General features: G+C 35.6%; 1 protein-coding gene across 1 annotated transcript; it reads left to right on the top strand.

Annotated features, from left to right (window-relative positions):
- Window positions 1–10,127: 10,127 nt before the first annotated feature.
- LOC120210863 (E3 ubiquitin-protein ligase RGLG2-like) lies at window positions 10,128–12,323 on the top strand. Its single transcript, XM_039209523.1, has 11 exons — window positions 10,128–10,346; window positions 10,428–10,512; window positions 10,608–10,748; window positions 10,834–10,947; window positions 11,033–11,130; window positions 11,204–11,283; window positions 11,350–11,455; window positions 11,556–11,683; window positions 11,778–11,901; window positions 12,013–12,069; window positions 12,219–12,323. The coding sequence occupies exons 1-11, from the start codon at window positions 10,128–10,130 to the stop codon at window positions 12,297–12,299; spliced, it is 1,233 nt and encodes a 410-aa protein (XP_039065454.1). The 3' UTR covers window positions 12,300–12,323.
- Window positions 12,324–22,857: the final 10,534 nt, after the last annotated feature.

Below are 22,857 nucleotides of genomic sequence, written 5' to 3'. Positions count from 1 at the left end.
CTTCACAGATCATAAAGCTTAAAGTATCTTCTGACCCAGAAGGAACTTAATTTGAGACAGCGTCGCTGGTTAGAGCTTCTAAAGGATTATGATTGCATGATTGATTACCACCCTGGTAAAGCTAACATTGTAGCAGATGCTTTGAGTCGAAAGACGGTATCGGAGTTGAGGTCTTTAATGGCCAAGATGAATTTATATGACGATGGCACTTTGTTAGCAGAATTGCAAGTTAAGCCGACCTTGGTTGATGAGATCAAAGCTAAGCAGCCCCTTGATAGCTCCTTGCTTTCCATCTTTGAGCAAGTAGAGGGGACAAACACAGATTACGCAATTGATCAGGATGAAGTTTTATGCTTTAAAGGTAGACATTGTGTGCCTGATGACGCTGAATTGAGGCAGACTATCCTTACTGAGGCTCATAGTAGTCCATATGCTATGCACCCCGGAGGAGATAAGATGTACCGGACTTTGAGAGAGAGGTATTATTGGACTGGTATGAAGAAAGACATATCTGACTTTGTGGCTAGTGTTTGACTTGTCAGCAAGTTAAGGCAGAACATCAACATCCATCAGGTTTGTTACAGCCTATCAAGATTCCTGAATGGAAATGGGAGCGTATTACTATGGATTTTGTTACTGGCTTGCCTATGACTCCTTTGAAAAAAGATTCTGTTTGGGTGATTGTTGACAGACTTACAAAGTCAGCTCACTTCATTCCTGTGCGAGTAAATTATACTTTGGATAAGCTGGCAAGATTGTATATTTCAGAGATTGTCAGATTGCATGGTGTTCCATTGTCTATTATTTCTGATCGAGATCCGAGATTTACTTCGAGATTTTGGAAGGCGTTACATACGGCTTTGGGAACAAGATTGGATTATAGTACATCCTTTCATCCACAAACTGATGGTCAATCTGAGAGAGTAATTCAGATTCTGGAGGATATGTTGCGGGGTTGCGTAATCGATTTTCATGGTAGTTGGGAGAACTTTTTGCCGTTGGCTGAATTTGCTTACAATAACAGTTATCAGACCAGTATTCGTATGGCACCCTATGAAGCACTCTATGGGCGTAAATGTCGCACTCCGATCTGTTGGACTGAGTTGCGTGATAGGAAAACGTTGGGACCTGAGTTAGTGCGAGAGACGAGGACACAGTCAGATTAATCCGTGACCGTCTGAAAGAGGCATTTGATAGGCAGAAATCTTATGCAGATCAAAGAAGGAAGGATATACAGTTTGAAGTGGGAGATCGGGTCTTTTTGAAAGTTTCACCCTGGAAGAAAGTATTAAGATTCGGGCGTAAGGGTAAATTGAGTCCAAGATTTATTGGACCATTTCGTATCTTGAAGAGGGTAGGACCTGTTGCATATCAGCTTGAGTTGCCTTCTGAGCTAAGTCATATTCATGATGTCTTTCATGTATCAATGTTGAGGAGATACCGTCCAGATCCAGGTCACATTATTCAGGTTGAAGAAGTAGAGCTGAGACCTGATTTGTCATATGAAGAGGAGCCCATTCAGATCTTAGAGAGAGATGAACGAGTTCTTCGGAATAGACGAATTCCAATGGTCAAGTTCATGGAGGAATCGAGGCCCCTCAGAAGCTACTTGGGAGACATTGGAGTCAATGGAGGCTAAGTTTCCTCAACTATTCTCATAAGGTAAATTTCGATGACGAAATTTCTTGTAGAGGGGGAGAATTGTAACAACCCGATTTTCAAAATAATATTTAATTAAAATTTGAGGGTTTAATTGTGAAAATTTGGGACTGAATTGAAAGATTTTAAAACTTGGAGCTTGTTTTAAAGTTAAAGAAAATTCAGGGACCAAGCCCTGAATTTAACCATGGAGTGTCGGCAGACAATTGATATATGCGTGATTTCTGTTTTGAAAACAGAAATCAATTTCACAAATCCTTCCTCACGCACACAACTTCCAAACTCGATTCCGACGCCGTCCGAATTCCGATCGTTGTTTTGAAACCACCGTTGTGTTCATCATCGAGCGAGGAGCAAAACCTTCAAATTAATTGAAGCGAAACGCGGCCAAACGTCGGGAATTTCCAGTCAAAGTAGCGACGGTTTTGTTAGCTCTATCGCCGAGAAAATCTTAAATTCACCGCTGATCGTTGCTCTGTTTACGACACCTCCCGCACCATCGTGTTCCTTGTGCCGTTCCGAGTTCACCGGTGTCAATCTTGTCCGCCGTAGACGGCGGCGCGTGAGGAGGTGGTGCAGTCAAAGATTCGGCCGATTTGAAATCGAGCTCTCCGCCGTTCAAAAATTTGAACCGATCGTTGTAAGTATCTTGAAATCGCTCAAAATAATTTTTAGAAATTTTTCCGGGATTTTTAGGGCCCCGGAGGACGCCTCACGCGCCACACGCGCCGCCGCAGGGCGAGTGGCTGCTGGAAACCGGTTTGACCGGTTTTCAACCGGTTCTGACCGGTTTGACCGGTTTCAACCGGTTCGAACCGGTTTGACCGGTTTCAACCGGTTTGAACCGGTTTGACCGGTCTGAATCGGTTTGACCGGTCTGACCCGACCCGACCGTTGACCCGACCCGACCCGACCGTTGACCATTGACCGTTGACTTTCTTTGACCAAAACTTAAAATGGCTTTGACCGAGCATTAAACGACCGTTAATCTTTTCCGAGTATACCTATCATGATAGTTTTCGACGTGCCGAATCCGTTTCCGTGGTCTGTTTTGTCAAATTCGAATCCGAAGGTCTCCAAATCTACGGTCAAAGTGGTTGACTTTGACTTTGACCAAGAATCTGAATTTTCAAAAAGTCATACTTTATGTTTTTCGACGTCCTGATTCCGATTCCGTAGTCCGTTTGGCCAAATTCAGACTCGAAATACCCCAAAATGATAGTCAAACCCGAAAAATGCTTATATACTTAAGAATTCTAGTTTTGAACAATTAAGTAAGATTTGGGGCTGATTAATTATTATTGTTTGAAGGTACAAGAGACTCTCCGGATCGTTCGATAGCTCGACCCAACTCTTCTAGATCAGTTAAACCACGTATACCAGTATTCACTCGTAAGACTCGTAAATTTTATGATTTTAGAGATTTATTTATGTTACCCATTAGTAATATAGTGATATTATAAATTAGGTTCGAAAACTGTAGCAGAGCGTGGTGAAACCAGCAATCAGTAGATCCACGATTTGAACATATTATCGAGGTGTGTTCCCTATTTATTAATGAACTGTTTTATTTGTTTTAATATATGGTACACTGAATTCTTTGGTTTTCGTATTGTTGATGCACCGATTTAATGTGATGATTTATGGATTATGACTGTTATCTGATAATTGTTTTGAAATGGTATATGATTACCATGTTTATGGATTTATGGAATTTATAACACGGTGCAATTGAATTTTTGGAATACGAATTTATAAAGTACAGCTCTGATCAAGCTGGAAAATTTTACAGACCTAATGTGACTCTTAGGTAGGTCTGCGGCCCTGAGATTATTCTCGGGTAGGCCCTGCGGCCCTAAGATGTGTTCTTAGGTAGGCCCCATGGCCCCGAAATCTATCTTGGGTAGGCTCTCAGGCCCTAAGATGTTCCCTTAGGGTAACGCTTTTTAAAGAGATTTACTGCAGTATAATTTTTATGAGATTTATTGGACTATGATTTGTTTAGTGTACCTATAGTGATTTTATGGTAATATTGGGACACACTGAGCCTAGCTCACTTTTCGAAAATGTTTTCCCCCTTTCAGATACTGTTGGTTAGTTACCCTGGATTGAGCACTTGGAGGATCAACATATCTCTTGAAGTATATTTGATTGAAATGTTTTTACCTTGCAAGTTGTCTTTATTTTGTTAACAGGGACCTTATTTTAAAGTATGGTATTTTAATATGATGACACTTTTGCTATTACTATTCGGTTTATCGTGATTTGATTTTTAAGATATGTTTTAAATTAATTTATTACTTATTGGTATTATATTTACAAGTTAGGTTTTGATAGTATGATTTATTATAACTTCATGTCATTTATAATGTGATTTTACATTGATTGAATAACGGTTTCGGAAAAAAAAAATGTCTTAAAGAATCATAATGTGAGCCACTAGACTTAGTCGAAACGCATAGGCTGGGTCTAGGGGGTTACACGATTCCCCATGAGGGGGTACCGATTCCCCCCATGCTCCAAGCTATTTTATTAATTGTTTCTCATCTCCAAACGGCTCCAAAACATCCCCAATGGCTATATAAGACTTCAAACACATTCCAAGCTATAAATACAACCTAAGGACACTTGAAGATGAAAGAGAACAACTATCCAAGCAATCCAACACAAGAGAAGAGTTTTTCATTCTTATTTCATCTTTCTCTTGTAAATATTTTGTTCTTGTGAGCTCAATCTTGTAAACACCTACCTTAGAGAGGTTTTCTTGTTTACATCTTTTATCCTTTTGTAAAGGGGGAAATGTTCTAGCTTAGCCAGTGTAAAAGCTAGGGAAAGGTTCTAGTTTAGCCCGGAAAAACTAAGGAGTTTGTAAGGTTACTCTTTATCCTCAAAAGAAAGAACACATTAGTGAATTTTTTGGAAAATCCTTGGTGAGGAGCTAAGGTAGTGGACGTAGACTTTGGTTGAGAAAGTCGAACCACTATAAATCGCTGTGCAAATTTCTTTCAATTTTCTACAAAAGCTTCCACCAAAATTTTAATTGCTAATTCACCCCCCTCTTGGCCATATTCGTCAATCGATTAACTCTAACAATTGGCATCAGAGCCTAACTCGTTAAGAAGGTTTAACCACCTTGAGACGATCCTAGAAGAAGCTCTACCAATTCCCTACACAACCGAGAAGATGGCTTCCACCTCCGACTCCTTCCACATGGAAGACTCCCTACCAACCGACAAACCTCCATACTTCAATGGAGTCAACTATCATCATTGGAAGAAATTAATGAAGGTATTCATCCAATCCAATGATCTTGATGTATGGGAGATAATCGAGAATGGCTACTCTTCTCCAAAGAAGAATGAGAAGAAGCGGAGTGACAAAGAACGGAAGAAAGCTCAACTTAATGTGCCAAGGCCATGCACATGTTATTTTGTGCATTTGGTCCTGAAATGAAGGGGTTTCTTCATGTTCAAGTGCCAAGGAGTTTTGAAATAAGCTCGAGGAAATCCATAGAAACAAGAAAGAAGAACCAACAAAGGTGGTGTCTCTAATGGCTTATGAAGAGACCGAGGTATCTTCTAACTCAAATGAATTTAATTCATATACATTTGATGAGTTACAAGATGCTTTTAATAGGTTATATTCGGAGTTTGAGACCATGAACTCCAAATATAAGAAAATGATTTCAAAATTTAATTGAAAATGATTTTCTTTTGAAAACAAAAATAGATTTTGAAAGCCAAAATGAAATTTTGAAAAAAGAAATTAGAGCTTTCAAAAATAAAAATTGATAGTTTTGAAAAACAAAATTTTGATTTAAAAGTTAAGCTTGAATGCTTAACAAAAGAAAAATAAATCATTTTAAATAATTCATTTAGTTCAATAATGACAATATGCTCACATTGTCATTATCATGGTCATTTGGAACATACTTGTCCTTTGAAGATAGGAAAACGTTTTATTATTAGGCAAGTATGGGTTCCGAAAGGAACAAGGGGCATTGAAACTAACGTCCAAGGATCCAAAGCAATTTGGATACCGAAATCTACTTAAATGTCTCTTGTAGGTGTGTAGGAGCAATGGTGATGAGAGTGATGATATTCAAGATGCTCTAGCCACACATGAAAAAGGAATGGGTAACCTCTAAGCTTAATGCTTTTAATTTTGGTTATTTGGTTGCTCATTTGATTTTAAGCATGCATGAGTTTTGTTTTTAAATGATTATGCATCATTGTTTTAATCTCATGTATGTTGAAAAGATGATTATGATGAACATTTTAAAGTTATATTAATTTTTAGTTCATCATAATAAAATTTTGGTCAAAATTGGTTTTAATGCAATTGATATCTCTCTAACAATTGATATCAAATTTTCAAATACTTTGATTTTACAAATTTTAAAATTTTTGACCTAAATTTGAATGTTTATGCATGTGGTTTAAATGAAAATGATATCTCTCTAACAATTGATATCAAAATTTTCAAATGCATAACATTTTTGGAAAACTTTATGCATGTACACTTAATTTTAACAATTGGTATTGATATCAAATTTCAACAATTGGTATTGCATAAAGTATTTTAGTCTTGGATATATTGAATTTCATGTGCTACTAACATGTTTGTTATTCTTTGTTGAAATTAAATTTTGTTTAAGTGTCTTGTTCTTAAAGCTAAATTTTATTTGGAATGCATTTATTGAGGGGGAGCTTTGATTTTTCAAATGATTTTTAAAATGTCAAATTTACTACTTACTCTCCAAAGTTATTTTGAACTTCAAAGATTAGAGTCTTTTTGATTTAACAAAAAGGGGGAGAAGTGTTAAGGTGTTAAAGTGGAGAAGTGTTAAAGTAAGGGAGAGTAATTTCAAATTTGATTTCAAAATCTTAAAATTACTCAAATGTTTTGTTATATCAAAAAGGGGGAGATTGTTGAAAATATTTTGATGTTTCGATATAACAAATTAAGTTAAATGAATTTTAAGATTTTACAAAAGATTTTCTAAGTATATTCGATGTAATTATTTGAATATCAAAATATTACTCCAAGTCTTTCAAAGTTCATTTTAATCCTTACTAAAGTGTAAAATTGTGTTTTATACTTAAACTATTTTAAAACAATTTTACAAAGTATTTCGAGCCTTAATCGAGCCAAAAATATTTTCTTTTTAAAGGGTTTCAAGAAAAATAAGATTGTCCAGGGGGTACAGATTCCCCCCAGGGGTACAGATTCCCCCCCAGGGGGAACAGATTTCCCTCCAGGGGATACCGATTCCCCCTGTCTAACGGTCAAAAAAGATTGCACTTAGGGAACCGATTCCCCATGAGGGGGGTACCTATTCCCTCCACGCTCCAAGCTGTTTTATTAATTGTTTCTCATCTCCAAACGTCTCCAAAACATCCCCAACGGCTATATACGACTTCAAACACATTCCAAGCTATAAATACAACCTAAGGACACTTGAAGATGAAAGAGAACAACTATCCAAGCAATCAAACACAAGAGAAGACTTTTTCATTCTTATTTCATCTTTCTCTTGTAAATATTTTGTTCTTGTGAGCTCAATCTTGTAAACACCTACCTTAGAGAGAGATTTTCTTGTTTACATCTTTTATCCTTTTGTAAAGGGGAAAGGTTCTAGCTTAGCCCGTGTTAAAGCTAGGGAAAGGTTCTAGTTTAGCCTGGAAAAACTAGGGAGTTTGTAAGGTTACTCTTTATCCTCAAAAGAAAGAACAAATTAGTGAATTTTTTGGAAAATCCTTGGTGAGGAGCTAAGGTAGTGGACGTAGACTTTGGTTGAGAAAGTCGAACCACTATAAATCGTTGTGCAATTCTTTATCTTTCAATCTCCTTACTCCCTAAACACAAAACCGTTCCGACCCCTCTTTGCAAACCGTTCCGGTTGTCGATTCGAGCTTCCGAAAATCCTAACAAAAATTAATATTTGTATATTTTATTTAAATAAAAATATTATAAATTATATTAATTATTTATTAAAGTAATAGTGTTATATTATATTTTAAAAATATTAATTATTATATTTTAAATATCTTTATTAAAATATTATTAGATTATTATATTAATATGAAATATAAATAATATTAATATTATTAATAATTTAATAATATTATTTCTATGAAATTAATAAATAATATAAATTTTATTAATAATTTATTATATATTATTAAAATAAAACTATAATATCTTATATTATTATAACATAATTGATTATTTTATTTTAATAAATATATTTTAAATATTTTAATAATTAATATTTTGATTAAAATGATATTAAAATATTTTATTAATATTAAATTCATAAAATAAAATTATTTTGAGTATTTATTATTTGAAGTGAAAAGTTCGGAAAATAACTTACAAAAATCAGACCGCAAGTCATTTTCTAGAAAACACAATTGAAATTCTGTTGACCATGAAAATGTTTTACGATGACCAACCGTTTTTCCTCCAACCAAACACTGAAAAATAAGGAAGATGTTTTCCGTGAAACAAACAACCCTAATCAAACTCAAGTTAAATTAGATCACTAACGTTATATTTTATTGGCATCGTATCATGTTACATAAACCAAAATGTATACTAATTCACCTCGTTGTCAATCCTAAACATGACGCAGTAACTCAAAAATTATTATCTAATTTAACTTCTATATTATACGCTATTAATTTGGTAAAGAGAATATCCTTTTGCGAGGTTCAACCATCAAAATTAAGTGTTCGGTTTGAGACCGAGAGGGTAAAAAAATTTAATCTGTTAACTACAATCCCTTTCTTCGTCTCTAAGCTGCAGTTTTCTTTCTAACAAGAATACATAATCAATTGTAACGAAATAATTTTCATTGACTATGACAATATTAATAGAATTATGCACCAATTCATTAAAATATCTGGAAATTTCTAAGAAAGTTTCCGAGGAGAATAAGAATGTAATATTGACCGGTTCAAGAAACTTAAACAATTTCTTTAATGCGGCTGCTTGTCACAAATTGACCAACACGAGACAAATAAGCTGGATTCAAAGTCTTCATTCCCAGAATGTTGTACACTTCCAACTAACACATCAAAAGAATTATTGTAAATCTTTGTCACCTCAAGACTATCGGTTTGAGTTCGGCGTATCGGAAACCTAACCTCTAAACCTGCATTAAGAAATCGTAGACAGCCCAAAGCTCAGCAATGAGGACTAAGCATCTTCCTAAGCTTCACGCGAATCTGAAAGTCCAGTCTCCCTCTAAGTTACACAAGATTCCGCCTACAGCCGCCATATTATCACTAAGTCTAACTATATCATCCGAGTGTGCTTTGATCCAACCGGTGAGAGACATTCACCGTACCCACGCCAAGGGGTTTAAACCAATAAATTTAACACATGTTTTTGATACTATAAACCCAAACTAAATACATTATATGGATGTTTAAAGCAATATAGGAAATAGATCCCTTGTATCATGTGGACTTAGTTTTACATATTTAGATTTATATTTTATTTATCGATTAAATTTAAGTAGTATTATTGCTAAAGTATAATAATATATAAGAGAATCGGAATCATGTATGCATAAATCTTTGATTTTTAGGGAAATAACATAGGCTTTAGATCAAAAAGTATATGGAAAAGAAGAGTTAAATTTTACTTCAAATCTAACACAAGATTTAAAAATTGAATATTTATCTTTTATTATGCTAACCGAAAGGAAATTTAACATAACGAAAACTCCAAGAATCCAACATGAGTCGAAATTCTCAATGGCTAGCATTTATATATAATTATTTTTGTCAAATGACACAACTTTCGTTGAGGTTTCTGAGATAGATTTAGATTAAGTTACACACTCTCCCAACAAATCGAAGGTATTATTTTACTCTTTATCAACGACCAACAGGCTCACGATAACATATTTGCAAGCAACTTCCGTCCATCATTCACCTGGAAATTAAGAACAAGTTCAGACTTGTAGTTCCATGTGCCGTATTCTCTGACCTTTAATTAATTTCTTGCTGCTGGGGTTGCTTATATTTATATATGATTCACACGTATGTTTATATATTTTTTCTTTAAATGAAAGAATGTTGAGTACGTTATCTGTAACCAATGACTAACGTGTTCATTTCTGGGGAAAAACTCACCCAGAATTTCTTCTTCTACTTTCTTTTCTTGGAGTTCAAAATTTCTACTTCATTTGCAGGAACTTTCCTCTGGTCGCATAACCTTTGAATCGGTCACTAATTTTCGGCACCCTTTTCTTCATTTTATTGAGTTTCCATGGAAATTTCGCTTTATCTGAAACATTTAAATACTTCAATAGAATTAGATTACAGTAACCGTACAACCTTTCATGTCCACTCTTATCATTTGCCAAATTTTGGTTTGCTCATTGCAGGAGGAGACATCACTTGTTTCCATTAGTGAACCATTGAAGCAAGGTTAATCTTTAGATTTTATTAGTTATGGGACTCAAAATTTCAAAGAGTTCTAGTAGAAGGTCCCGAACAAGCAGGTCAAGTGATATAGGTTCATCGAGTCCTTACGGACACCCCACCCCTCAGCATCCAAGTTATGCGCCATCTCCGTTGAATAATTACGGATGTCGAACACCCCAGCGTGTTCATAAGACTATAGAGAGGAAATACTCGAGGATAACTGATAACTACCAGACACTAGACCAGGTTAGCTTCATGTTCTGTTATTCTTTTGAACTTTTATTTGGCCTGTCCTTTTGTTTCTTTGTGAGAATTTGTTGATCACAGGTTACTGCTGCACTTGCACAAGCTGGTCTTGAGTCTTCTAATCTTATTATTGGCATTGATTTCACAAAGAGCAACGAATGGACAGGTACCATTAGATGCCTATATTTTTCTTTTTCTTTTTTTTTTCTTTTTTTCAAATTATCTGCAATGTACCATATTTGAACATTAATGGAAAACCAGGAGCGAGGTCCTTCAACCACCGAAGCTTGCATCACATCGGACAAGGTCAAAATCCCTATGAACAAGCTATATCGATTATTGGACAGAGTTTATCTGCTTTTGATGAGGATAACTTGATTCCTTGTTATGGATTTGGAGATGGTAAGGTTCAATTCTCTTGTCATTCTACATTGATTTGATTCACTATTTGGATTATAAGACACACACTGATTCATATATTTTCCAGCATCGACACATGATCAAGACGTCTTCAGTTTCTATCCGGAAGAGAAATTCTGTGAAGGATTTGAGGACGTGCTCGCACGATACCGAGAAATTGTTCCCCAACTGCGACTTGCAGGTGCCTGGCTTATTCTTGCTGTATATACATCTTGAAGTAGAAGCAGTTGGTTGTTACAGTAATCGTTTATATTCGCTGATTGCAGGACCGACATCTTTCGCACCCATTATCGAAATGGCGACCACTATTGTCGAGCAAAGTGGTGGTCAATACCATGTTTTGTTGATAATTGCAGATGGACAGGTAGTTCACATTTCTCTGAAACTCCACACATCAGTTTGTGTACAACTTCTATCTCATCTTATGTATATTTTAGGTGACCCAAAGTGTTGACACACATCATGGTCAGCTCAGCCCCCAAGAGAAGAATACAATTGATGCAATCGTAAAAGCAAGGTAATTCTCATTAATATCCTGTAGCACCAGATATACATATATCCTCACAAGGCCATTTGGCTGCAGTGAGTTCCCGTTGTCGATCGTCCTAGTCGGGGTTGGTGATGGACCTTGGGACATGATGAGGGAGTTTGATGACAATATCCCTACTCGTGTTTTTGACAATTTTCAGGTGAACATGAACTAATTGAATTAAGTTCTGAGTTCCACATGATTAGCTGGTTCTTAAAAGCTGACTTGTTTTTTATCGCGAATTCACTTGATTGTGCTAGTTTGTTAACTTCACTGAGATAATGTCAAAGATGATGAATTCATCAAGAAAGCAAGCAGAATTTGCAGTTTCAGCCTTGATGGAAATACCTTCACAGTATAAAGCAACGATTGAGCTTGGCTTATTGGGGTAATTTATTCGTTTTTTGTGGACTTCCATTCATGTTCATTTCTTAATTGTGTTGTTCAAAATTAATCGGTTTCCTTTTTACAATAAAAATCAGAATGAGGAAGGGAAATACTTCAGAAAGAGTTCCTCTTCCCCCTCCCATTTATTTCCCCGCAAACTCTTATTCTGGATATCAAACGGCAGTTACTACAGCCACAACTCCCTTTCACGACAATCAGGTACACCATTCCGATGCGTGCCGAATACGACCACCTCAAATAAAATGAAGAGTTGGAACAATATAGACGTTACCATAAATTTTCATCCCTTTTCTCCTGAAAAATGTACAGGTTTGCCCCATTTGTCTTTGTAATCCCAAGGACATGGCCTTTGGTTGTGGACATCAGGTTGATTGCTTACTCTATCTCCCATTTTTAATTTCATTTCATATCATAATATACATGCATACACACATATATATATATATATGTATATATATGTGTGTGTATGTATGTATGTATAAATGAATAATGAAATTAAACATTCAATTTAACAGACTTGTTGTGACTGTGGAGAAGATCTCCAGCTCTGCCCCATATGTCGTACAACTATCCGGACTCGAATCAGACTGTATTGATCTGCCCCCCTCTACCATAGCATTGTAAATATATTTCTTAGTTTTCGGTTTCCAGAATTAAGGAAGTTAGTCATTCATTCATTCATTCATTCATTATATAACCTGAAAAAAATATATCCATTGACGAGGATTTAATAAACAGGGGAGGTTTCTGTGTGATGCGTCCCTTTGGAGTTATAACCCCCACCAGAACTCTTTGCTACATTGAGATGAGATGAGCATTTTGCAGTTTCATGATTGTGTTAATATTTTTTTTTGGTCCTTCTGGTTCCCAAGGTATCGCCTTGGCTAATCCGGACAATCCCGATTTTGGTAGGTGAGTCTCATAGCGAGGATTTTATGTATTTACAAAGACTCGAACTTGAGATATGCTTAAGCAGAATCAAATTGTTTACCAGTTGAATCAACTTGTTGATTGTTAATTAATTTTTACTAGTTTAGAATTATGTTTTTTTTCTTTTTTGGTTTCCCTACATATTTTATTATTCTTCTTCAAGGGAAAGAGTTATTAAGTTATGGCTTAAATGCACTATTGTTTCTTAAAGTATGTCATTTGTACCGATTTATCTTTTAGAGTATTTTTGAGATGTGTGGCCCTATGAAGTTTAAAACGTTATCTTGTTTGTCCTAAATCGTTAACTTCGATAAAAAACACAAGACTAAATTATATATTTAGTCACTCAATTATTCTTATGGTTCTGTTTTGATAATCTAATTATATTTTTTTAAATATCACTAATCTTTAGTTTTTGTTTTATTTTAGTTTATAATCGATTAGATTTATTTTTAAAATTCATAATACATAGGAATTATTGTATAGGGATTCATTTATATCACAAATTTAATAGTTACCCATCACCAGTAATGAGTAATGACTTTCAACACACGAGCTGTCGAAGCTTCTTGTTTCGCTGCAAACAAATGCGAAAAAGAGCTCTGCAGATTCGTTGCTAATCAACGGTATCGATTCAGTGGGCAGTTCTTGTAAGTGGACTGCAGCAAATAGCTGGTGGCTTAAAGCAGGCAGCGACGCCCGAGGGACTTGCGCCCATATTTTCCAAAAGTTTTCTTCTAGTTTAGTTCATTTCTCCAATAGGCTAGGCCATATGACAGTTGTTGCAATTGTCATCAATCTCACGTCAAAATGGGATTCCACTACTTGATGGAGACAACTTAATAAACCCTAGTTTTTAATGGGCTAAACATGATCATGTTGTTTTTATAATTAACAAAAGGAGGTCAAGAAAAAGAAAAACCCTACATCATGGCAGTGAATTCTGGACAATGTAAGGGGACAAAGAGCCAGCAAAAGTGCTATGAAACAAGATAACCGCCAACTGTAATCCAACATTTTGCAACTCTCAGTACATTTTTTACATGCAGATAACAGTAATAAAGAAGTAGCGTTTTTGCAAAAGAGAAAGAGAGCTTCGTTTAAGCTTACAAATGGCGGAGCATGCATGAGGAGCTAGTAACAAGGAGAGGTCCCTAATAGGGTTTCGAAATAGGGTTTATTTTAAGCTTGAAAAAGGGCTTCCTTTCTTCATCTTCGATGTTAACTTGTGATATTAATTTCCTCGATAAATTTCTGGTAAACGTTACTTACGGCCTGTTTGCTTGTAAAACAATAATTACATGGGATTGAGGTGAAGCTATTTTGATTTTATTTTTTGTTTAGTGGTCGATCAGTGCTGTACTGTGCACTGTCTTTTACTCCGAGACAATTATATGTTCCGGTACTTTGCTTTTGCATCGGATATTTGTTTTTTAAATGAGTTAGTGATAGATCTTCCCTCAGTGTGGTTGCTTTTTCCCATCTGATAAAACCATGTCACTGAATCTAATTCCACAATCCCATTTTTATCTGCATTTCTTGTGTTTTCTCTGTTTAATAATGATGTTACGTTCGGACCGGTTGGACTTTGGTTTATTAAAGAAAATTATTATATTTTAGAAATAAAGTATTTTTAATTTATAAATTTCACAGTTGATCGGCCATTAAACAAAAAAATAAAGTGATTTTATCAATATACAAATGAATTCTTATATATTACCAATTTAAAATATATATCAAATCGAATTAGGTGATTAAAATGAAACAAAAAATAAAATTAGTTAGATGACAAAAACATAACCGTAAAAATAGTTGAGTGACTAAATATATAATTTATCCTCGTGTTTTAACATAATTAACGATTTGGGGTAAATGAGGTAACGATTTAAACTTTAGGGGGCAAAACGCCCCGAAAAATATTTTAGGAGGCAACTTGGTACAAACGACATACTATAGAAGCAATGGTGCATTTAAGCCTTAAGTTATTGTCCAAAACTTTTGTTACCATTTAAAATTGCATATGCTAAGAACCAAGATCAATGTATAGGGTGTAAATGAATAGAGTGTTCGATGAACTATTTGTGAATCATTCATATAATGTTCGTCTGTTAAGCTAAATAAACAAGCGTGAACAAAAATTTTATGTTCATTTAATAAATGAGTGAACTCAAAAAAATGTATATTTGATTTGTTTATATTCACGAACAAACTTGTTTATTGACTCACATATAAGCTCGTTCATTCGAATCTTACTTTTCTTTTATATTTTTACATTTTCAGTGTTATTAAAGGTAGGGGCTTAATTGAACACAAGATTAATTTTGGAGTTCAAATTGTGAAGCTTAAGAAATACAAGGATTAGTGATGTTATTTTATCATTTTCTTTTGGCTTGAAAATAAAAGCATAAAATGGGAGTGTTGATTGTCACATATTAATTCTTAATGTGTACATAAATTTTGATTGAAAGTGAGAATTTATATTAAGGAATACTCTAATATTAGATTTCTTCTCGTAAATCAATTTCAATGTTATAGGGGCTTCCTCTTATCTCTTGTATTTTTATGAATTATACTTTTTCACATAAATTTTAATGTTTTTATTTTTTTATTATACTTGCCGTTATTTTCTTGATTATTGTAACCATCTTCTTTGTTTTGTATTGAATGATAATATCAACGAAAAAATAGTTTCCAAAATTATTGTACATTGAAATTTTATCAAAGGAGTTCCAAGAATAACACACTTCCTGAGATTGACAAAGGATTATTTATATTGAGCACACAAACGTAAAATAAATACAGGAATGAGTAAACAAATTTTACAAAATACCTGCAGGAGCAGAAAGGATTATTAGTTTACATAATCCTAAGCAAATCTGTGAGAGAAAAGAAAAGAGGAATTGAATCTTAAGCTAGAGGGAAAGAGAGAAGAGAGAATAAGGGAAACAAACAGACTCAAAGTGTATAAGAAATTTCAGTAGAAGAAAAACTTGCAATTGATTGTTTTAGAAAGAAAGTAGGGTGCGACGGAGAAGAAAAACATACCTGCTGATTGGCAGTTGACGATTGGAAGAGTGCGACGGTGGCTGGTGGTGGTACTTGCGCTATGGTGGTTGTGTTGAGTTAGGATTTAGAGAACTTGAAACAATTGAGAGAGGCAGAGAGATGGCTTATCGTGAGGAAGTTGTGGTTTTCTTTATTAAACCTTGAGGCGTTTTATTTTTCAAACGCCACTATAGTACAAACTATTGCGGCATTTTTAAATAACACGCCACTAACGTTCTAAACTATTATGGCGTTTTTTTTAAATGCCACGAAAGTATCAAACTATTACGGCATATTACCAACAATGAAACTTTTTAACAGTCTATTGCGGCATTTATAAACCAAACGCCACGAAAGAACAAAATTATTGCGGCATTTTTCCAAAAACGCCACCTTTTAACATTCTATTGCAGCGTTTACACAAAAACGCCACTAAAGTTACAATATTAATGGCTTTTGCATGTAAAACGCCGCTAAAAACGTCGATACTAACTTATATATTTAGTCACTCAACTATTCTTATGGTTCTGTTTTGATAATCTAAATATATTTTTTCAAAATATCACTAATCTTTAGTTTTTGTTTTATTTTAGTTTCCATTCGATTTGATTTATTTCTAAAATTCATAATACATAGGAATTAATGTATATGGATTCATTTATGTCACAATTTTAATAGTTACCCATCACCAGTAATGACTTTCAACACACAAGAGTTGTCGAAGCTTCTTGTTTCACTACAAACAAATGCGAAAAAGAGCTCTGCAGATTCATTGCTAATGGGTTCAACGGTATCGATTCAGTGGGAAGTTCCAGTAAGTGGACTGCAGTAAATAGCTGGTGGCTTAAAGCAGGCAGCGACGCCCGAGGTGACAATGTAAGGGGACAAAGAGCCAGCAAAAATGTTATGAAACAGAAAGCTGCCAACTGTAATCCAACATTTTGCAACTCTCAGTAAATTTTTTACATGCAGATAACAGTAATAAAGAAGTAGTTGTTGGAAATAAAACACTCACACAAACAACTTTTATTGAAACTCAAAGAAATATTACAAGAGCACTCTCACTCAAAACCAAGAACTACGACTCACTCTTATAAGACTTTGCTTCTTCACTCACTTAGAAGCTCTTAATTTTTCTTGATGCTTAAAACTAAAATGGGGAGGGTTATTTATACTACTCAAGAACAATCCTACATCACACAAATAAACTAATTTAAACCATTACAAATTCAACAAATACCTAACTCTCACCTAACTAAATTGATGTAAGCAATGACATCAATTTAGTTTGGGTTTGGGTTTAGGCTCCCATAATGGATCAAGTTTATGATCCAACACCCCCCTTAAACTTGATCTTGTGACCCCTAGTAAGTTCCTTAATCTTATGAAGTCTTCACTTTTCAGTGGATTGGTAAAAATATCGGCAACTTGATCTTGTGACTTCACGTATTCAACTTCCACATCGTTTCTTGCAACACGCTCCCTTATATAGTGGTAGTGAATGTCGATGTGCTTGTTTCGATCATGGAATATTGTTTTTTTTTATAAGGAAATGGCTGATTTGTTGTTGACACAAACCTTGGTAGGCTCTTATTGAAACCTATCTCCTTCAATAGATTTCTAAGCCAAATTGCATGACAAACACATGAGGTAGCAGCAACATATTCCTCTTCACAAGTGGACAATGTGACAATCGATTATTTCTTTGACATCCATGTGAACGTAATATCGCCCATGAAAAATACGAATCCAGTAGTGCTCCTTCGATTATCTATGTCTCCACCCTAATCACTGTCGCTATATCCAACAAGCTTGTAATCATTAGAAACTGAATAGAACAAGCCAAAGTCAATTGTACCTTTCAGATAGCGAAGAATTCTCTTTGCGGCTTTAAAATGGGTGGTTGTTGGAGATTCCATGTAGCGACTAACCAATCCAACTGCATGAAGAATATCGGGTCTCGTGCAAGTTAGATAGCGTAGACTTCCTATCAAACTTTTGAAGAATGTTGGATCTACACTTTTGCCTTCTTCATGTTTGGTCATCTTGATCCCGTATTTTGCTGGTGTGCTTATTGGCATACAGTTCTTCATCTTGAACTTCTTCAGTATCTCCTTTGCATAGCTTTCTTATGAAATAAAAATTCCATCCTTTTGTTGCTTAACTTCAATGCCAAGGTAGTACGCCATGAGCCTCATGTCTGTCATCTCGAATTCTTTCATCATCACATCCTTGAATTCATTAAACATGCTTGGGTTGCTTCCGGTGAAGATCAAATCGTCCACGTAGAGGCACACGATCAAAATATCTTCATTTTTGATCTTTATATATAGAGCATGCTCGTAGGGACATTTGTTGAAGCCATTCTCTTGGAAGTACTTGTCGATTCGGCTATTTCATGCCCTTGGTGCTTGTTTTAGCCCGTAAAGAGCCTTCTTCAACTTCAACACCTTGTCTTCGTGCCCTTTGACTTCATAGCCTAATGGTTGCTGAATGTAAACTTTCTCTTCAAGAACTCCATTTAGGAATGCAAACTTTACATCCATCTGTTGTATCTTCCACTTGTTTTGAGCTCCCAAGGAAATGATTAGTCTGATAGTCTCCAATCGAGCAACAGGAGCAAATACCTCATCATAGTCAACTCCAGCCTTTTGACTATAGCCTTTAGCAACTAGCCTTGTCTTGTGCCTTTCAATCTCTCCTTTGGCGTTTTTCTTTGTTTTGTACACCCATTTGACACCTATCGCCTTATGTTCCTTGGGAAGTGAGGTAAGTTCACATGTGGCATTCTTCTCGATGGCCTTGATTTCTTCATCCATCGCATCTCTCCATTTATTTTCTTGTATCGCTTCTTGAAAGCTCACTGGTTCACAATCGGCAAACAGACAAAATAATGTAAGATTATCTTGTCGTTCAATTACCTCATAGAGATCTCTAAGGCTTCTTGTGCGTTGCACAACTCTTTCACTTTGACTCCCACTTGACGATGATGAAGGTGATGAGTCTCCTTAAGTGGTTGATGTTGGTGAAGTGGGTGGAGTTGCAAGCTCTTGTTGAGATTCATCTAGTTGTTCCCTCATTGTCTACTCATCTTCTTCAAACTGAGGAAAGAAATTGAAGTCATATGTATGAGAGTTAAAATCCCATTCTCCTTCTTCGTTGAAGACCACATCTTGACTAATCACAAACTTCTTATAGTTTGGATTATATAACTTGTAGCCCTTCGAATTAGCATTATAGCCGATAAAGATAAAACTCTCACTTTTATCATTAGGCTTCGTTTTTTCTCGTCTGGTACGTGAACATGGGTTATACTTCCAAAGGTTCTCAAGTGGGAAATGACATGCTTTCTTCCACTCCATGCTTCTTGCGGTGTCTTTCCCCATACACTTCTTGTTGGAGATCAGTTTGTCAAGTAGATTGTACACGCTACTGCTTCCGCCCAAAATTCCTTGGGTAGTTTCTTGCTTTTGAGCATGCTTCATGCCATGTCGAGGATTGTTCTGTTCTTTCTTTCTGCCACACCATTTTTTTGGGGGGATCTAGGAACTGTCATTGGTCGACGAATTCCATTTGCTTCACAGAACTCTTGAAACTCCCTGGAAGTAAATTCTCCACCTCGATCGGATCTCATGGCTTTGATCTTTCTACCGCTTTCTCTCTCCACTGCTGCTTTGAATTTCTTGAAGACTTCAAAACTTCTGACTTCTGTTTCAAGAAATATACCCAGGTTTTTCTTGAAAAATAATCAATGAAGAGAATGAAATAGTTACTGTTACTGAGAGAGCTTGGCTTGATCGGTCCACACACATCGGTATGGATGAGCTCAAGTGGCTTCTTGGCTCTTGTCTCTGACTTCTTTGGAAAGCTTTTCCTGAATTGTTTCCCGGCTAAACACCCTTCACAAAGCTGGTCAGGATGGTTGATGCGAGGTAGTCCCTTCACCATGTCCTTCTTAGATAACAGCTCTAGACCTCCAAAATTGAGATGCCCAAATCGAAGATGCCAAAGCCATGATGCATCTTTGTAGCAAGCTTTCAGGCATTTTGCAACATCATTTTGTATGTTGATCAAGAACATTCTATTATTTGACATCGGCACTTTAGCAATGAAGTTATTCTTATCATCTTTTATAGAAAGATTATAATTATTCATATGAATATCATAACCTTTTCTCTACCAGTTGCCCTAAACTTAAGATGTTACTTTTCATATTGGGCACATAGTAGACATTTGAAATAAATTGATGTCTCCCATCTTTCAAACGGATAGGAATGTTACCTCTCCCTTTCACTGCTATTGTGGAATCATCTTCAAACGAAACATTTCCGCTAACTAACTCGTCTAGCTCCACGAACATGTCTTTCCTTCCACACATGTGATTGCTTGCACCACTGTCAAGATATCAGGAATTTGCTTGGCCACCATCAGTTTCCTTTCGTGCTAGAAGAAGAGTTTGTTTTCCATCTGTCTTTTCCTCCACGTAATTGGTCTTATCCTCAATTTTGTTGTTGGGAGTTCTACATTCTGAAGCATAATGCCCAAACTTCTGATAATTATAACATCGAACTTGAGATTTTTCATGCCTTGAGTTCGAATTGATTCTTCCACGGCCTCGTGTTGAGCTTTCTTCTTTCTCATAGTTGTTGTTGGAATTGATGTTGTTGTAATTCCAGCCTCGTCCATGACCTCTACCTCTGTCTTGGTCACGTTGGTTTCTATCATTGCGTTGGCTTTCATGCATATCCTTGAGTTGCAGCTTGAGGAGTTGCTCAGTAAACTCATACTTCTTCTTATGCTTCTCTTCGTATACTTGCAATGATCCTTGGAGTTGCTCGATCGTCATTTCTTCCAAGTCCTTAGTTTCTTCAATCGTCACGACGATATGCTCAAATTTGGGATCCAACGAACGGAGTATCTTCTCTATTATCCTCACATCTTCTAACTTTTCACCATTTCTTTTTAATTGATTAGAAACAGCTACTACTCTTGAGAAATAATCTGAAATAGACTCAGATGCTTTCATATGTAAGGATTCGAATTCACCTCTTAATGTTTGGAGACGAACCTTCTTCACTTGCCTAGATCCTTTGTAAGAGGTTTGTAGCTTCTCCCATGCTTCCTTGCTAGAGCTTGCACTTGAAATCTTTTCAAAATCATCATCATCTAATGTTTGATATATGAGGTAGAGAGCATTCTTGTCTCTCTTTCTTGAATCCTTCAAAGTTGTCTTTAGATCTGGTGTAAGAGTAGCAAAAACAACATCATCTACAATCTCATTATAATCTTTCTCTATGATATCTCACATATCTTGTGATCCAAGAAGTGCCTTCATTTTGATACTCCAATTGTCATAGTTGTTGTTGTTGAGTGTCGAAACTTGGAATGGTTCCATACCATTTGCCATATCTCTCAATATAATGAGATTTTGTAAAATCCGATTACACGGATGAATCCGGAACGCCGAAAAACCTTGGGAGAGACTTGGAAAACTCGGTCAAGGGGATCCAACTCGGCTGACTCGGCTCAACTCGATTTTCTTACAGTAGTCTTCCGGCAGTTCGTGGCGGTGCGTCAAAACTCAAATTGAGAAAATGCGGCGTTGGATTCCTCCCGTCGAGACCTTCGATCTTTCCAACTCGCTCTGATACCACTTTTTTGGAAATAAAACACTCACACAAACAACTTTTATTGAAACTCAAAGAAATATTACAAGAGCACTCTCACCCAAAACCAAGAACTACAACTGACTCTTATAAGACTTTGCTTCTTCGATCACTTAGAAGCTCTTGATTTTTCTTGATGCTTAAACTAAAATGAGGAGGGGTATTATACTACTCAAGAACAATCCTACACCACACAAATAAACTAATTTAAACCATTACAAATTCAACAAATACCTAACTCTCCCCTAACTAAATTGATGTAAGCAATGACATCATTACTTAAATGATGTAAGCAATGACATCAATTTAGTTTGGGTTTGGGTTTAGGCTCCCATAATGGATCAAGTTTATGATCCAACAGTAGCGTTTTTGCAAAAGACAAAGAGAGCTTCGTTTAAGCTTACAAATGGTGGAGCATGCATGAGGAGCTAGTAACAAGGAGTGGTCCCTAATAGGGTTTCTTTTAAGCATAAAAAAGGGTTTCTTCAACTTTGATGTTAACTTGTGGTATTAATTTCCTCGATAAATTTCTGGTACACGTTACTTACGGCATGTTTGCTTGTAAAACAATAATTATATGGGATTAAGGTGAAGCTATATATTTTGATTTTATTTTTGTTTAGTGGCCGATCAGTGGTGTACTGTGCACTGCTTTTTACGTCGAGACAATTATATATTCCGGTACTTTGCTTTTGCAGTTTTGCTTCGGATTTTTGTTTTTTTAAATGAGTTAGTGATAGATCTTCCCTCAGTCTGGCTGCTTTTACCCATCTGATAAAATCATGTCACTGAATCTAATTCCAAAATCCCATTTTATCTGCATTTCTTGTGTTTTTTCTGTTTAATAATGATGTTACATTCGGACCGGTTGGACTTTGGTTTATTAAAGAAAATTATTATATTTTAGAAATAAAGTATTTTTAATTTATAAATTTCACAGTTGATCGGCCATTAAACAAAAATTAAAGTGATTTTATCGATATACAAATGAATTCTTATATATTACCAATTTAAAATATATATCAAATAGAATTAGGTGATTAAAATGAAACAAAAATTAAAATTTAGTGATGATTTAAAAAAAACTTACATCTGATTGTTTTAGAAAGAAAGTAGGATGCGACGGAGAAGAAAAATATACCTGCTGATTGGCAGTTGACGATCGGAAGAGTGCGACGGTGGCTGGTGGTGGTACTTGCGCTATGGTTGTTGTTTTGAGTTAGGATTTAGAGAACTTGAAACAATTGAGACAGGCAGAGAGTTGGCTGATTCATGAGGAAGTTGGGGTTTTTTTTAATTAAACTTTGCGGTGTTTTATTTTTCAAACGTCACTATAGTACAAACTATTGCGGCATTTTTAAATAACACATCAGTAACGTAATAAACTATTAAGGCCTTTTTTTAAAAAAAATGCCACAAAGTATCAAACTATTACGGTGTTTTTCCAACTATGCCACCTTTTAATAGTCTATTGAGGCGTTTATAAACCAACGTCGCGAAAGAACAAAACTAT

The sequence above is a fragment of the Hibiscus syriacus genome, unplaced genomic scaffold (genome assembly GCF_006381635.1).
Source record: "Hibiscus syriacus cultivar Baekdansim isolate YM2019G1 unplaced genomic scaffold, ASM638163v2 tig00109937_pilon, whole genome shotgun sequence".
Classification (NCBI taxonomy): Eukaryota; Viridiplantae; Streptophyta; class Magnoliopsida; order Malvales; family Malvaceae; genus Hibiscus; species Hibiscus syriacus.
The sequence above is the reverse complement of the archived record's forward strand: the minus strand, read 5'-3'. Positions and strand labels throughout refer to the sequence as shown.

Bases quoted from the DNA above. Each gene is read 5' to 3' on its own strand.
- LOC120210863 (XM_039209523.1), top strand. From the start codon at position 10,128: ATGGGACTCAAAATTTCAAAGAGTTCTAGTAGAAGGTCCCGAACAAGC. The intron at 10,948-11,032 runs GTGCCTGGCTTA...CGCTGATTGCAG, and splicing joins TCCCCAACTGCGACTTGCAG to GACCGACATCTTTCGCACCC. The intron at 11,284-11,349 runs GTAATTCTCATT...ATTTGGCTGCAG, and splicing joins GATGCAATCGTAAAAGCAAG to TGAGTTCCCGTTGTCGATCG.